Source organism: Strigops habroptila, chromosome 6, assembly GCF_004027225.2.
Source record: "Strigops habroptila isolate Jane chromosome 6, bStrHab1.2.pri, whole genome shotgun sequence".
NCBI lineage: Eukaryota > Metazoa > Chordata > Aves > Psittaciformes > Psittacidae > Strigops > Strigops habroptila.
The window spans coordinates 55,834,960-55,852,992 of record NC_044282.2 but is presented as its reverse complement, the minus strand read 5'-3'; the positions used below and the strand labels follow the sequence as shown (position 1 = coordinate 55,852,992).

At 38.7% G+C, this 18,033-nt stretch overlaps 1 protein-coding gene across 1 annotated transcript; it reads left to right on the top strand.

The window, feature by feature from the left end:
- The first annotated feature begins 869 nt into the window (after positions 1–869).
- LOC115609751 (WD repeat and coiled-coil-containing protein-like) lies at positions 870–16,653 on the top strand. The gene is made up of 3 exons (XM_030490363.1): positions 870–2,789; positions 12,162–12,282; positions 16,487–16,653. The coding sequence occupies exons 1-3, from the start codon at positions 870–872 to the stop codon at positions 16,651–16,653; spliced, it is 2,208 nt and encodes a 735-aa protein (XP_030346223.1).
- The last annotated feature ends 1,380 nt before the right edge of the window (positions 16,654–18,033 follow it).

Here is an 18,033-nt window from a genome sequence, read left to right as displayed (position 1 = left end):
CTTGCATAATGTTATGCTACATATTGTAGAAACTGCAGAGTTTAGGGAAACAGGAGAATGTTGGCTCTCTCTTTGCATTTTGGCTGTACGATGAGGGAACGGTCCTCAGTAGAGGTGGCTGGGAACACCAAAAAAGAAATCAATATGCATTTGTAGCTAGGAAATCTGTCCCAGTAAAATGAGCACTAGTCAACTGTCTTTGCTTTTAGCCTATTTTGCTTTTCTTTAAATTTCACTTTCCTCCATTTTTTGTTACTGTTAACAGAACAGAGCATGATTTCCCTTTTCTACTTTCATAAGCACTTAGGATCTTGTATCTTTGAAAGATGCTGTCCATCAGAGATTGCAATCTGTCTTGTACAGTTCTCAGGTATGTTTAAATCTTCTTTTATCCTTCAAAGGCTGGCTGAAAGAAGTGTCAGGTCATTATTTCAGGTTATAGCTTAATACTTGGGCTTAACAGCGTATGATCTCTCTCCAGCCTTCACCAAAGACCTTCATTCACTGAAGGTCAAGGTATTAGAATGTTATTTTTAAATATACTTCCAGCAGTGAAGAGTTAAAAATAGGCTTCTACGAAAAGGTACAGTAATTGGTTAAACCTGTTAGCCATCACATGAAGATGATAACTCCTCCCAGGAAAAGACATAGCAAAAGCAGCTTTGACATAGATTTATACTTAGAAGACCAGCTGCAGGCTTACTGGGAAGGAGTTCACAGTGTAGGCTCTTGGATTATCAGCAGAAAAAACAGCTTGATTCTGGAAAGGAAGGGAAGGAGATGAAAAAATTTCCTCGTCGTGATCTGCAAGTGAATTCCATGGATCCTCTACTTTGGAACAACCACCAGTAGACAGAAGGTTTAAAAGTATGGAGCTGGGAAAGGCAAAGCTGCTGAGAACTGGCCTCAATGCTTTGTATCAGGCCATCCACCCCGTGCATGGAATTGCCTGGACAGATGGGAAGCAAGTGATACTGACTGCTTTATACTATCATAACAGAGAGCTAAAGTTTGGAGACTCGAGCGTTGTTGGCCAATTCGAACACGTTCATGGGCTTTACTGGGGCCCATGTTGCTCTACGGACACCCCAGCTCTGCTTGCTGTTCAGCATAAAAAGCATGTTAGTGTCTGGCAGCTGGGCTACAGCACTGCAGAGAAGAACAAACCCTTGATTTCTCAGACTTGTGAAGTTGGTGAGCCATTTCCACTGCTTTCTCAGGGCTGTGTCTGGCATCCAAAGAAGGAGGTCTTGGCTGTGCTTACAAAAAGAGATGCTTCAGTCTTGCATGCTGTTCGTACTGACAATACTAGAGTTAAGGCAGATATTAAAAGCAGTGGGCTTATCCACTGTGCTTGCTGGACTAAGGATGGTAATCGTTTAGTAGTTGCTATAGGCAGTGCCCTGCATTCCTACATATGGGATGATGCTCAGAAAACTCTAAATACCTGCTCCTTTTGCCCTGTCTTTGATGTGGGAGGTTATATCTGTGCTATAGAAGCCACACTGGATTTCCAAATTGCTGTAGCTACTGAGCTTCCTTTAGATAATATCTGTGGTTTGAATGCAGGCATTGCATTTGATATGACACCTGGTACAGAAACTGGTTCTTTAATCTCACAGTCTGCTCTGGTGCTTGGTGATGAGGAATACTCCATGGACCTGCGAAGAAAGTCCACAGATTCAGATCGATCAGGTGTTGATTCAGTTGCTTCTTCTTCGTCAGGTCCTGTGGATTTAACCCATATCCTTGCAAACCACCGTCGGTCTGATCCCGGTCCTTTCATCACTCTGAAATGCAAAGACTCTGCAATGACAAATGCTCAAGATTCTTCTCACTTGATCTTGGTGACTTTTGAGAGGAAGGTAACCACCACCAGAAAAGTCACCATCCCAGGTATTCTGGTTCCTGATATAATGGCCTTTGACTTGAGAGCTCAGATTGTGGCAGTGGCCTCTAATACGTCTAACATTGTTTTAGTGTATTCAGTAACCTCTTCCTGTATGCCTCATGTTCAACAAATCCAGCTGGAAAAAAATGAAAGACCAAAGGGCCTATGCTTTTTGACAGACAAACTCCTATTGATTCTGATTGGCAAGCAGAAGTTCCCTGAGCCTAGTCTCATTCCATCTTCAAGTTCAGACAGGTATGTAATGCGTCTGATGATCAAAGAACTGATGCTGGAAGAAGATTCTTCAGCATTGCCAGAGACTAAACAGAATATATTCTATAACTTTGAATCCTCTGTTAATATTCCTGGAAAAAGAAAGTTCTTTGAAAATCTTGCTACAGAAGACCAACCTCAAAGCAGGGAGCTGTTAGTACCAAGAAGTACAGTTATTCAATCTCCTAGTGGCAGGAGAAGACTCATTGAAGAAATAAAGAACCCTAGCTATGAGCAGGGCTCTTCATCAAGTGTGAGTGACCTGGATGAAAAAAGGCTCCCAAGTGACCCCTCGGTGGCCTTGGAAACATTGGATGCTGAACCTACCAATCGTTCAGTGTCTCTTCTTGGTTTTGGAACACCTACCAGGCTTTCCAGCAGACCAACTTCCCCTAAAGTGCAGTTGAATGTGATCCAAGAAACATCAAGTTCTCCTAAAAACAACAATTTTTCAAGTGAAAGAGGAATGAGTCATATATCTAGAAATTTAGACAGACTTTGTGGCAGCTTCAGTGAGCTACAACTGAGTCTTTCTGAAATAAAAGACCTTGCTAAAAATGGGAGGAGGATATCTTTAACCTATCCGTGTTCACAGGAACCACCTGTCGTTCACATCACTTACCAGGTAACTTTTTTGTCAGCTTAAATAAATTGTGATGGGCACAATTTTAGAACAATCTTGTATTTATTTAGCTTTAAATCAAGAGGATGCAGTTTAATTTTTATCAACCCATGAGAAATGTAACCTGAGTTCGGCATCAAGCTTAATCTAAAATGGTATTATGATGTGTCATTGAAACAATAACTCAGGATGATGTGGGTAACTTAAGAGTATACTTCACATGGGAGAGTTATGTTTGTTCTTGCTTGATTATGCACAACTGCCTTGGATGCTAGCTGATTTTGTGTGCACCTATCAAAGAGAGAGAACAGAGCCAAACAGTTGTTAATGTACAGAAAGTTTATACGTTTGTTTAGTGTAGAGATGAGCCTATAAGTAGAGCAGTACAGTAGTCCACCAGAAACATAATACATGCAAACCTGAGCTCAAATCCAAAGTCTGGAGATAACTAGACTCTCATGAAGACTGAAATGTAGTATTGAATCTTCGTTTATGGAAATTTACATGGGCATGACATGAAGTTGGCGTATTTCTACTTTAATTTCTCACCACTAATCTTCACAGTGTTGGACATGCTCAATTTGTAAAGCATATTACCGCTTCAGACTTTCTGGGGAAAAAAAGAATCTGTCAATATGTAATTATCATTTAATTAAATAAATAGGTGAATGTCAAATCACCATGTTCCTATCCCACCTTTGTTTTGGCAAAATTCCTACTGGCTTCAGTAAGAATTTCAACTAAGGAATGTAGGTTGGGTAATTATTTCTGGTTATTATTCCTAGTATTATTTGCAGTAATACTAACATTATATTGATAATATTTTTGGTCATGCTGAGGCTGGTGTTATTGTTGCTAAAGCTTTCAGGATGTCGATGCCAATTATAAATGCATTCTTATCTACTGCAACATAAGCAGCACTATGTCAAAGCAATACATTACATTGTGATGATGCTGAAGAATGTACTTCTCAAACAAACTTGACAATTTGACTTCCTTTTACTTTAAAGGAATCCATACAGACATCTAAGTACTCCTCCTTAAACACTCATTAAGGGAATGGTGACTCAATTCATCATATTCATTACTTTTTAGCAAGTGTTTACTTGGTTTTTAAGCAGATTCTACTATGTTAGCTACTCTGAATAAAAGCAAAGCTTTTGATCTGTTATAGTCAATAATTTAACTTGAATACATTATACAAAACTGGTGAAAAAAGCAACGTCTATTTTAAATAATCTAGGATTTTATTTGCCAAGAAGCAAGCCCTTCTGTTCTCCAGCATGTTCGAATTAATTCTGATATCTTAACATAAATTAACTTATTTATTTAGCAAGCAGCCCTATCTCTTGGATTTGATTGGATTAACCTTTCCAAAGAGAAGTTTTGGTTTTGACACGTAACATTAATCTAAGATCTGAAGTCACTGTGCACATTTGCTTGCACAAGCAGTAAGAGTTCATTATCCTGTTTTTTTTCCTTTGAAGAAAAAAAAAATACTTAGTGCTTCTAAAATACTGCTAGACTAACTACATTTAGAAAGGAAGACTCTTATTTATCTGAACAGGTTAGTTTCACATTGGACCAGCAGGAAACACTGCTAGGACCACATTATAGTGACACAGAAAAAGAGCCACTTAATGTCTTTCCGACGCACACAGCTTTTCTCTGTATGTCTCAACTAATGCCTTGCATAGCTCAGCCCCTCTTCTGAAATCTAACAGGATCACAGCATGATGCCAAAAAACAGTGAAAAATAGACTGATGGCAAAAAGGCCTCCAGACAGACACGGAAACATTTGCTTCATAGGCAGCTAATAATTTTCTCAGAAAATAGTTGTTTTGATTAGTTTGGATTCAGACATCTGAACCTTGCTCCTCCTTCAGGACTTGATTAGTGCTCTGTGAGCTCAGAGACCAGCTGGGCTGTGGGTTCCAGCCAGGCTGTACGTTCACAGTGCAAAAAGTCAGGAAATAGCTTTATTGCCTTATGATAGAAATATCAGCCTGTGGAAAACATTCTAAGCTTTAGGAACACTGCAGTCCAGTCAATAATATGGCCATTATCTTTCTGTTTTTTGTGCCAAGTGCATGTCTTCCTGAGTGTTTATATAATCCCCAGCACGGCAGAGGCTCAATCTTGATTGAGGAATCTATTGTGCTATAAAATATAATGATCACTACTGCATAACCATATTTATGCATTAAAAACATAAAAGGGAAGCTTAAAACATAATAGATAAAAATGTAGTAATAATTAACAAGCAATTATGAACACTGTTGTGTAGACGCATTATTGATGTGTTTATGTATGTTTCCAGTTCTGCTTAGAAAAGCGTAATATAAAGCAGAATGTGTATTACTTAAGAATTCATAATGTCTGCTTACTAAATAGTCCTCAAAACCTTTGTTTATTCTGTTACTGCGAGTCTACCTATAACTCCTTTGAAGCCACGTCCATGCAGCACTACCAGAATTTGTAGCCCATAGCTATAAAAGAAAAACATGATCACTCACATATTGGAAATGTCACTGCACTATCACTTGTGTAATAGCATTCAACCACAAGAGGTGACTTGATCATTCAACCCTGAAAAGCAAATATTATTGCTCTTTCACCACATACAGACTTGTGATTCAGGATAGTGTGGGAGGGCAGACAGACAAATGCAGTAAGAGGATATTATTTAGAAAGAAAAAAAAGCCCCAAAACAAAGAAGAGATGAGGATCTGTCACAGATTTGTTTCTGTTTCATTTTGCAGAAAGATACTTTTATCATCCTTTTCGCCCAGAAAAGAAACAGCTGCAGAATATTTAAACTAGTCTCATTCAAAAGCTAATTACAGTGGAAATAAAGCCAATCTGGATTTGAAATTAATGGCATTTAGGCAAACTCTCCAGGACGAATAAGATTCATCTTAATCTGAAGAATATCTTAAAACTCCCACATTTTGCTCACAAACAGTATTATGTCAAAAGTGTATATCACTGAGAGCATATATTGCATAATTAAACAGGAAATAACTATCTTTTCAGCAATTAGTCACAATGATTTCTTTTTCTTAGCACTCACCAATAATTGTATACAAGTCAATTTATACTTTTATAGCATCTTCATACAATTTACTATGGGAAGCTTTATTGCCAAGGTCAGCTATAAAAGAAACAATTTTTCTGCACAGAGCTGCGAGATAAATAGGAAGGATCCAAACATATGGCAATAATGTTCTTCTGATAGAAATACATGAAATAAAGAAGGAAGGAATAAGGGTGGCACAGTAGGCTGCAATGATCCACTGTAATAAGACCATGAACCTTTCTGAAATCTAAGGGGCAATTTTGACTTGGGTTGAGCAATAGAAAGCAAGTCATGAAAATGATGGAAGTGAAAGGCGGTATGACTGCTCCCTGGAGTAAGAAACTGGTCAGCCGTCCTAAAGTTAGAAGGAAGAGATTTAGGATCACTGTAAAAGAAAGTCCTGCAGTAGTCAAGAGAAGGTGTGATTAATGCAGAGGTAACATTTTGAGCAAAGGTTGAGGAATTTGTTAAGAACAAATTCTGATAACAATGTTCTGAGAGTGATCAATAGCAGACAAGCGGGCTTTGTACAGGAGACACAATACCTTTTGTTAGAGCAGATTATTTCTTTGTTGGATATATAGATGCAAAAGAAAAGGAATATCAAAGAACAGTATCACAAAGTGGTTTGGGTTGGAAGGGACCTTCAGTATCATCTAGTTCCAACCCTCCTGCCATGGGCAGGGACACCTTCCACCAGACCAGGTTGCTCAAGCCCCGTCCAACCTGGCCTTGAACACTGCCAGGGATGGGGCAGCCACAGCTTCTCTGGGCAACCTGTGCCAGTGCCTCACCACCCTTTCAGGAAAGAACTTATTCCTAATATCTAATCTAAATTTACCGTCTTTCAGTTTAAAGCCATTCTCTGTTGTCCTGTCACTCCACGTCCTTACAAAAAGTCCCTCTCCGGATTTCTTATCAGTCCCTTCAGGCACTGGAAGCTGCTCTAAGGTCTCCCTGGAGCCTTCTCTTCTCCAGACTGAACAAGCCCAAATCTCTCAGCCTGTCTCCATAGCAGAGGTGCTGCAGTCCTCTGAGCATCTTTGTGGCTTCCTGTGGACTTGCTCCAACATGTCCACTTCCTTCTTATGTTGGGGCCCCCAGAGATGGATGCAGTACTGCAGGTGGGGTCTCACCAGAGCAAAGTAGAGGCAGAGAATCACCTCCCTTGACCTGCTGGTCACACTTCTTTTGGTGCAGCCCAGGATACAGTTGTCTTTCTGGGCTGCAAGCGCACATTGCACATGTAATGTCGAAAATGAATCCAAGTTTTCGTACTATACAAAGAAAGTAAATACCTGAGTTGAAAAAAAAAAACCAAACCCACACTGAAAACATAATCATCATGAAAGCACAAGCTTGAGGACAAAGGGTATATCTTAGATAACAATTGACCTGAAACAGTAGTTGCAGAACTATCAACAGGGAGCCAAGCGTAGAGAAATCCTAGCATATCACCTGAAATGCCGACGTGCATAAATGCAAACTGCACTGGGATTTAAGCACCCATGAGCACATCAGATCTCTTTCAATGTAAATGTTTTACAGGCTTATGCTTCTCTGACATCTTAGTTAGGGTTGCAACTGGAATGTCCCGCATAAGGACAAGCTTAGATACTAAGAACTCCACCAAAATAACATCAGGATCCAGCAAAAATCAATAAGGAATCACAGCAACATTGGAAATCATGACAGGAAATGGGGAGCACTGCAGGCTGCCAAACCTAATTAATACTACCCATGGCAATGCTGTACAAGGCATAATAAAACACAGTACTTTGAATGTCAAAAATCATGGTTCTCATTCCGCCTCATTTAGCCATCTAACATTCTTTCCATTGTCCCCTGGACCAGAATCCCATGTCTATTTTGTTTACTAGATTTTCCTCATCCTGCACAAGGAATGTGAGGGCAAGGCAAAAGCAAGCTGACTAATGGGTACTAAGGTACCAAAACTGACATCACCACTGAAGCACAACACAAAGAACTGAAATCAAGGGTTTAAGAAAATGAAAACAGAGTTCTGGCCAACCACAGCACTATTCATCTTACAGTGCAGAGCTGTGAGTGACTAACTGGATACCTTTCCTTTATAGAAGAACAGATTATTGACACAAAGGACATGAAGAATATTTAAAATGCCTGTAATACAGTACACTACTTGAAATCATGCCACAGGGGAAATTATTTGTTCAACATCAGAGAATAGGGATTAATAGAAGATATATAAGATGGTTAAGGAATTAGCTGGAAGGAAGATAGTAAACGATTATAGTAATATACAAAAAAAAAGGAAGAAATTTACTAGTGGATTTTCTCACGATTGATCTTCAGGCTAATCTAAAAGTTTCATTAATGATCTGATGAGATATGCCAATAAAATCTGTGTATGGCATGAAGTCAGTAGTATTTTCAATAGAGGATAAGGATATCACACCTGTAATTTGATGACCTTAGCATCTAGAATTAAAAAAAAAAAAAAAGGATTGAAATGAACTAATGTGAAGGGTATAGTGATATATTCCAGGATTAATAGAAGGAATTTCTGTTATAAACTGGATATTCATTAGCTGGAAACAACCATGGATGACAAAAGCTTGCATGTGTTAATTGACTACAAGATGACTATGAATAAAAAATGTGATGTGCTTACAAAAAGAACAAAGCAGTCTGTGAGTACATTGGCAAAGTACACCCAGTAAGTAATGCAATACTGGCCAACACAGCTGTGAGGCCTCACCTGGAAAATGTTTTACATTCCTACATCCATGTGCAAGAAAGACACATTCAAACTGAAAATCCATTAGTAACCCAAAATTAGTAAAACCATTTCTGATTAGTAGCATATACGTATTTCCCTCACTGTTTCATCAGTCATTGAATTCAAGTTCATGAAGATGATTTTAGCATCCAGGCAGGTGTAGGCAGTACATGAGGAAATATAAATAATGAAAAAGGTCAAGAGGCAGAACTAGCTGAATGCTCAGTGGGGCTCAAAAAAGTGATAAAAGACATGTTTATCATGCAGTCTTCTAGTGTATAACATCTAATCCAGGAACCCTTTTTGCCTTAGGAAATTATCTTCTTCTCCAATATATCTGCCTTCCAAAACACGACTTTTGAAAGACAATTCGGCAACACTGTGATGGGCTGGCCGCTGCCCAGAAGACCCAGATTTATAGACATAAATTCTGATCTGTCATGATCAGAATCAAGGGGCAGGCTGACATGGATGAAGGAAAAACAATTACTGAATTGATGGTTTCTTTCTGTTGGATTTTGTAGAGGGAGAGTTGGACTTGACATACTGCAGGAAGCTGGCTAAAGAAACTTCATCCAAAAATACCCCTTCACATAAGTAGAAATCTCTTCATTTTTTCTGTGATTAATATGTTCTTAGTCTACCAATAAACTTTGGTTTAGGATAAAACAACTAACATTAAGGGATTTTAATCGGAGAATTGCAAGTCCTCTGGCTTCTATTGGAGATAAATAGCAACAGAGCAAAACCCTCACATATTTTGGGAAGAGGTGGATTAAATGTAGATTTGACTAGGAAATTGTCTTTGGTTTAAGGCATGAAAATAGGAAGTACTAAGGTGAGATTTTATTTGTATTTATAACTGTCACAAACTACTTCCATGACCTTGAGTAAATCTCTTAATCTTCCTGTGTAATGGTTTGATCATCTATAAAAAGGGAATACTAACAGTTACCTGCCTCTCAAAAGACAAGGGTTTAAATCAGTTAATCCATGTTATGATGTATGTGAACATATTCCTCAAAGAGAAGGCATGTTATCATCACTTAAACTAAACATTAAAGGCATGTTATCATCACTTACACTAAAAAAGACAAAATAATTAGAAGATTAAAACAGAGGATGATTCTTGACTTGACAGAATTTGCCAGCAGACAAAAATAAATGTAAAGATGATTACATTTATCATTATAAACAAAAGTATATGACAAAGGCAGAGAGAATAGCTAATATGAATGCTCACAAGTGATGAAAGAAACAACTCTGAAACTTAAGCTTTGAGCTCTGTACTTAAGAAAATGCTTAGGATAAACAAAAAATATACCATGTAGTTCTGCATATACAAAACTATCTTCCACTTCCAATGGCTGTTCCAATAACTTGCAAGGCTGACTAGGAAATGTACTAGAACAAAGTCATCCTTAGTATAGATTTCCATTTAACTGATTTCAAGTCAACAGAGGCAGATATAGATTGTTTTTTGGTTAATTTTGAGTTGAAGCTTATCTACGTGAAAAAATGAACCACTTGGATCAAGACAATGTTACCTGTCTCATTTACAGCCCACTTTTTTCTGTGATTCATTAACTGAAGTACAAGTTTGAATCAACTCTGCTATTTCAACCTGATTTCAGGAAAAAGTAGTAGTTGCTGCTGCTGAGCATTTAGTTTTGAGCCCATTGAGTTTTAAGTGTTTTTAGGTTCAATAGAACATACTACTATATAATTTGAGGAGACCTAAAAATGACAAAGAAATTCTGTTATATAGTTATAGCTGTAATAAAAAGTTACTATAGGTTTATGACAATAAAAAAATAATATACTTCTTTGATGAATTCCTTATTAATTACACAGCAACAAATTTCTGTGTGTTTTGAATGGGGAAAGAGATGAGAAGACCTTCGAAAGCTGGGAAGCTTACATTTTTAACAGAGATATCCTTACAGTTCTGACATCTTCAATCAATCCTAATACATAAATAAATAACAATCATCAGCCATAGTCTAGCTGCATGGTCAATTTATGAGAGAGTGGGGAAAAATACTTTTGCAACAGTTGGCAGACATTCTCATTTACAGAATCCAATGTGGTTGCATGACAGCATATGTATTATGTGTAGAAAAAGGAAAGTGATTGATTTAGAAAGGTTGGTACACGTTACATGGCATAAAAAAAAGCACACGTTCACTGAGAGAGTGAATGAGTCAAAAGACAGCACAATTAGAAAAAAGACAAGCACTAAAAAAGACATTTATTTAGTCAAAGGTTAGATTATTACGCACAGAAATAGATGATGTCGTGAATTCATTCAACTGTTAAGTTTCATATAGCAAGAAAGATTCAAGGGCATGAAATCGACACTGAAAAGGCAGGACTAGAACAAGAGTTAGGTTGGATGACATCTTTTCAATCCATTCTAAAATGTTAGCTTGGATCCTTTCTGAATGGACAAAACAGAAAGGTCTAGGAAATGGGGTAAATAAAACTGTTAATTCAGAGAACAAATATGTTAAATCTGGCGTTACTGCAAACATAAGGGTTGCCAAAGGAATAAAAACCAAACCCTAACACATGGGAACTACACAGGTAGTAATTATGGAGAGGAAAGAACAAAATGAAATTCCAACGACAAAGTATAACAAGATTATTCAGAAGAAAATGTCCAATTCACATATATTTTCTAATGGCTTTGACTCACTGGAAAATTTTTAATGCTAAAAAGACTTTCAAATAATAGCCGATAGGAAAATCTAAATGTAAATATATATCCATTCCATAACCACATTAGCTCAACTAATTTGTGGTCCTTGCACTTTGCAGTAATCAGAATGATAGAACACGAAGGTGTTGATTCTCAAGGCCAGCTAAACGTCATGAAGCACGAATACTCCACCTTTGTTTGTGTGTTATTTTAGGGAATGGCAGAGCAAATTCCACACATTCCCTTTGTGGGAGGCTGTAAATCCACACATTCCCTCTCTCTCAAAGAAAGTCACAGGATTCCCAAGCTCCTTTGTTATGACAGCTTTTTGGAGAGACTGTTGCTATGCCCAGTCTCTCTGCAGTTCTCTCTGTGACAGAACTGAGGGGTGACATAGCTCATCAGTGACTATCAAACCCCCCCACACGTACAACTGAAACTGAGCAGATTACTCATTTGCTCTGGTAGCATCTTGGACAACTTCATTCCAGCCATGATGTATTCCCTTCCATGGAATTGACTCTTCAGGCAGAAAGGCCCAACGGACACACGCATACATGAACTGAAACATTATATATACAGGGCTGATGTAATTTTGAGCTGCATAAGTGCAAAAAGCAGAGTCATAGTCCTCTTCACCTGGGACTGTGAGTTTGTGCTTAGAATTGCACTGCAGGATGGTGTCATCTATAAATTGTAGCAAATGCAGGCAAAGAAAAAAGCAAATTGATAAAGAACTGAAAGGAGTAAGAGCAGGGGAATGGTTAAAAGAACTCAGGCACAATGTCTAAGCCTTTAACAAGATCTTTTCTTTTACATCCATGCATTTGAAGAAAAGTTTTTCAAATGGAGCAGTTTCTGAAGAAACAAAAGATGTTCTCCTCTGTGATGGCAAGATCCCTTTGAATTTAGTCCAGCAGCTGTTTGATCTGCCTGTTATTGAAATGAAGCACGGTATGTTCTTTTTATTTCTGGTATCTGGTTTCACCTGGGGTTTTTAGTGTAAAAGGCACTTGTGGTAGAATAACCACCCCATACTGTAATAAACTGAGATAGATAACTTTTTTTTTTGATGTGTGTGTTTTCCTTTGCCTGAAATACGGCAGAGTGTCTTGAAATCACTTAAATGCTAAGTAACTGCAGAACTACCCATTACCAGAATAATATGTTAGATTAGAGGAAGGCTGAGAAAATAATCAGTACGCCGTGTTACCTAGAAATAGAAAGGCTTCCTTGACACCTTTTGGCATTTTGCTTTGCCCATCTTTACAAGCATGTCCCAGACCTGACAATAGAAAGTTGGTTGGAGAAAAATTCATTCTCAGAATATGATATATATGTGTATCATGAGGCATTTGGGATTATTTTAATGTAAGATAAACAGTGAAGCTCAATGTTCTAATGTGCCAATCTCACATTTCTACCTTTCACTACTGATTAACTCGTAAGGACAGAAGCAGCTAGGGACATCCTAGCCCCAGGCTGGTCTCTGAATTACCTTGTCACTGTCTGCTCACATATGCTACCTTCTCAGCAACACACATACTGTTATTTTTTAGCCATTTCTGTATAATGCTTCAGGTGGCTGAGACATATCGGCTTAACCAGTATACTCTGTCTTATGAGAAATGAATTCAACTGTTGGTGAAACCAACCAAGCACAACTACAGGCTGTGTGGAGACTGGACTGAGAGCAGCCCTGAGGAGAAGGACCTGGGGGTGTTGGTGGATAAGAAGCTCAACATGAGCTGGCAATGGGCACTTGCAGCCCAGAAAGCCAAACGCATCCTGGGGTGCACCAGAAGTGTGACAGCAGGTTAAAGGAGGTGATTCTCCCCCTCTACTTCACTCTGGTGAGCCCCACCCCCACAGTACTGCTTCCAGCTCTGGGGACCCCACCATGGGAAGGATGTGGACCTGTTGGAGCAAGTCCAGAGGAGGCCACAAAGATGATCAGAGGGCTGGAGCACCTCTCCTATGGAGACAGGCTGAGAGAAGAGAAGGCTCTGGGGAGACCTTAGAGCACACTCCAGTGCCTAAAGGGGCTGACAAGAAATATGGAGATGGACTTTTTACACAGGTGTGTGTGACAGGACAAGGGGGAATGGCTTTAAACTGACAGAGGGGAGGTTCAGATCAGACATTAGGAACAAGTTCTTTCCTGTGAGGGTGGTGACGCGAAGCTGTGGCTGCCCCATCCCTGGCAGTGTTCAAAGCCAGGTTGGACGGAGCTTGGAGCAACCTGGGCTAGTGGAAGGTGTCCCTGCCCATGGCAGAGGGTTGGAACTAGATGATCTTGAAGGTCTTCTAAGTAATGACGGTTACATACCAGACTGTGAAAAAGAACCCAGGCCTGGGATGTTACTGGTGCTGGCACCTATGACAGTTGGAAGAAAGAGATGCAAAATATGCACTATTCTGCCATTCATATTCTGCTTATCTCCTTGTTGATGAAACCACAAGATTGCAGAAAAGGGGCTACAACCACAGTACAGATCAGGGGAGCTGCCTTTATTTAAGACACATTTGGCCATTTCAGTTTTCCCCTGGCTTACAGCAGTTTCACAGAGTTGCTCCAGAAGATAAAGATATGCAGATTTTGTATTTTTGTTTGCAATCTCTCTCACCTCTACAGGGCAGTGGAAGCATATATGAAAAAACTCTAGGTGCTGTTGAGGCCTGAGCCATTTCCCAGCAGGTTTCTACAATAACACAGTGCAGCTTTGGGCAAGGAGGATACCATTTTTGGCGTGTACTTCCAGCTCTTGATTTTGGAAACAAATGCCCATAATGAAAAAAAGAGGTTTAGATTTTGGTATGAAAATAATAAATAATGGGCCTGAGAAAACCTATTTTCAGCTCTACAGAACAGTTGAATATGTAATATTTAATTAGCACAGCACCACTTCTCAATTTCATGCATTAGACTTCAGAAATATCAAAAAGACAGTGCCTCAGAATCATCCTAAATTCTCTCTCTTTCTGTTCAATGTGGTGCTTGGCTTTTCTGAAATTGAATCTGTTTGTTGACAGCAAAAGGAACAACTGAAACAAGAATCTTTCTACAACTCACCAAAATCTTGCAAAATTATCAGGTTTGGGGCAGAAGCAGTTACGTAGCTCTTATTCAGTTCTGACCAGTACAGGTTTATGTTTCTAAATTTTTTCTTTGCCATGAGGCATGAATATTAAATGCGAAGTTTAAAAATATCATTCCCATCCTTTAATACCATATAATTAAAGGGGATGTAATGAAGAGTGTGCTTGTATTACAGTGACAGCCTGGCATTTTTTACTGTGAATAAACACTTAAACTTGAATATACAGGGGGAAAAATGTTCACAGCTGTACGCCAAATTCATACCCGCAGCAAAGCTATGAAGATCATCAGAGTTATATGAGCAATGAACTTGTCCTCATTGTTTGCACTCTAAGCCCAGGACTGTAATGCCATTACCTGTGCTAAATACAGCTTAACATATAGTGCCCTGCTATTAGCACACAGAAGTCTCTCTTTTCAGCAGGGTGTCTTCATAATAATTGTCCACAGCAAAAGGGTATTACATTCCACACAAGGTTTCTCCACCATTGAAATATTTTGTGGGATACCCTTCAAAGCAAGTGTTATCAACGACACAGAGAACTTCAAATATTTCAATGGATGAAAAGAAAAAGTCCCAAGAGTTTGACAAAAATGCTTTATCCATTTGACCAACAATGCAACCATCAATTTGGACAGCAGGATTTCCACTTTCAGGCCCATAGCTTACAGAATCTGAAGTCTGTCCAGAATTAGAAAGAAAGAATTAAGAGTAGAAGATTAAAGATTCATGGTTTGGAATGACAATCTTCTTATGATGTAACAGGTGACAAGACAACATGCAATAGAGTAGCAGCCTGGAAAAGTGCTTTGTTAGTAGTACAAGGAGGGGAGATTTGCCTTGTGCAGGAACATGCTTTGTCATGACTGACAAAAATTAAGCACGGTTCTCCTGGATTTTCCTACACTTCCTTTTTTCACGCTCCTTTTCAAAACACAGTTTTATCTCCCAAAATTAAAAATTTCAACAACAGAACATATCAGGTCTTTCTCTACCTCATATCCCAGCTAATGCCTCTGCTCTGTAAGGACAGGATCATACACTGTAAGAAAAACGTGTCATACAAGGGCTCCCACAATGCTTCTCAGTTGCCACAGATTTTTTTCTTTTTCATAAAATGTCAAACTGAAAACAAAGCCAAATAGAGAATTCACTATTTTCTATAAGAACTGCAATATCCAGTCCAAAAAGAAACAGATGAATCACTAGAAAAAAATACATATGGTACATATAGCTTCATTTTCAAGCTGACTTGCAAAGGAAAGTAAAAAAGCAAGGGCAGGAAAGGTTTATTTTCTGCTTCTATGCAATACATAAAGTGAACCTTCATGATTTTGATGTCTTTGGTTTTTAATCTTGCCTCTTTTTATCTTCAGGAAAAAAAAAAGGATTGAAAATGTTCATTCTCTTTATGAGAAGATTTGATAAATAATGAAAGGACAAGAAATTTTATTATATCAGCTTTTGTATATTGTCTTTTGTAAATCATGGTATCTTTTGTAAATCTTCTTCAAGGTGTAACTTCCGTTTGCTGTATGAATTTGAAAACATACTGAACAATCTTGGCTTGACAGTAAAGGAGACGGAAACCCCTACTTCCTTCTAGAACAAATACAGCACAATCATTTCTTTGCCAACTTTTTCAGTTTTTATGATCTCTTCGTCATTGGGGTAGAGCAGATGAGCTAAAAGGATAAGCAGAAGTAGATGTCACTAGAACAAAAGTCAGCATGGAAAGGTTGGCTGAGTTTTCAGAAAATGGAGATACTTATTGTTCATCAGAACTAGCAAGGATGCACCGTGTTTTTCAACTTAATTTAAATAAGGGACAAAATGCCTCAAACCTTTCAAGACCTTTCATTTAGCTTCTCTGCGTTTACACGAAGGTGTGTTCAGCATGGATTGTCAGACCTTAATGTCATTAGCGTAATAAGGCTTTAGTGCACAAGAAGACAGGCTGCTCTGCTCGCATGCAGGCTGGCTTTTTAAAACGTGCTTGTACATTTTATGTAACCAGAGCAGTACACTCATGTTCTTTTTTTGCTTATTTTTTGTAGGCTCTTCTTGGATTGTGCTCACTGCAGACAAGGATGGCTTTGTGCCATTAATATTCAAAGCAGCACAAGAGATAATCATAAGGGATGGAACTGACAGTTCAGAAGTCTGTGGAGGTCACTCCTACAAAAAAAGCATTTCAATTCGACCACCAAGCAGAGTGACATAATTTCTGAACAAAGACAGCTAATGACCTTCTCGTCTAATACAATACAGAGACATTCTGCAGTGTCAGAAACTGAGTGACTAGGAAGCTGTCTTCAATACTTTCAATATATTTTAATTGTAAAATCCATGGCATGGTTACACTATAGCTAAATCCTAGGGTTGGCTGGACCCTCATGATTTCTTCGGAAGGATGAGACCTGGAGTGAAGTTTACCACAGCTGTGGTCACTAATGGCTGCCAGTGGACCGAAGCAAAGAGACTAGCCTCTACTTTAACTGTGGTCAGGATGTTCTTGGAGAAACAATATTATGTAAAAATCATGCAGTAACAACAAATCTAGCTAATACAGGTGTATGGTCCACACAAAAGCTGAAGAAAATACAACTAAAGAGCATTTATATTCATTAAGGAAAACTGGGAAAGGAAAAAAAAAGGAAAACTGCTTCAGGCTCTCTTCTCTGTTCCAGCTGGATCCCATGGAAACCTGCAACATTCCAGAGATGCTTCATTTTTATATGAAAATGTTCAATTACTAAAAAGGCTGCATCACTGTGTCCTGTGAGTGTCTTACACAGCATGTAGATTTATATGTGCACACAGAAAAGATAGAAAATACCTTGCAAGGTAAATTAAGGATCAAAGACATTGAACATAAATTTAATTTGGCTGAATGCAGATGTCTACTCTGAACTTGTCATCTAGGCTCCTGTATGATCAGTCAAAAAAAGAACAGCACTTTTACAGCAGATTACTCATGCCCTAACATAGATTTCTAAAACTGATTGTGGTGAACCATTTCTATTAAGTAAGTAAGTAAGTGCCTATTCCTTGCCACTAACTGCAAAAGCAAGCTAACTAGTTTAAACACATTTACGTTTAGTCAGATTAACCTCACCCTCAGAGACAAGAGGAAATACAGACACATCCAAGAAGCAGGCAGGCAGATTCGTGAAAATGAAACTATCACGATTATTGTGACAGAAAAAGGCATAAGGGAAGAAGTGTGACCAGCAGGTCAAGGGAGATGATCCTCCCGTTCTACTCTGCTCTCGTGAGACCCCACCTGCAGTACTGCATTTAGCCCCAACGTCCCTTCCAACCCAAACCATGCTGTGATTCTGTGATTCTCTGAAGAACTGAATTAACTCCCTAACTTTTCATCCTCTAAATGGAAAGAGGTGAATAAAGTGTAATGAGCAGCCACGTGTGTGCAGCCTGGCATTTTGTACTGCTGGACAGGCCCCAGCGGAAACCATGGAAAGGCATGCCTGCTCCAACCTGTATGTTCAAGGAAACATAAAAGGGATGAGACTTATTTAAGCTACTACTAAGACTTTTTTTCCATACTGTGCATTTTGGATCTTGTTACTGCTCTTGGAGA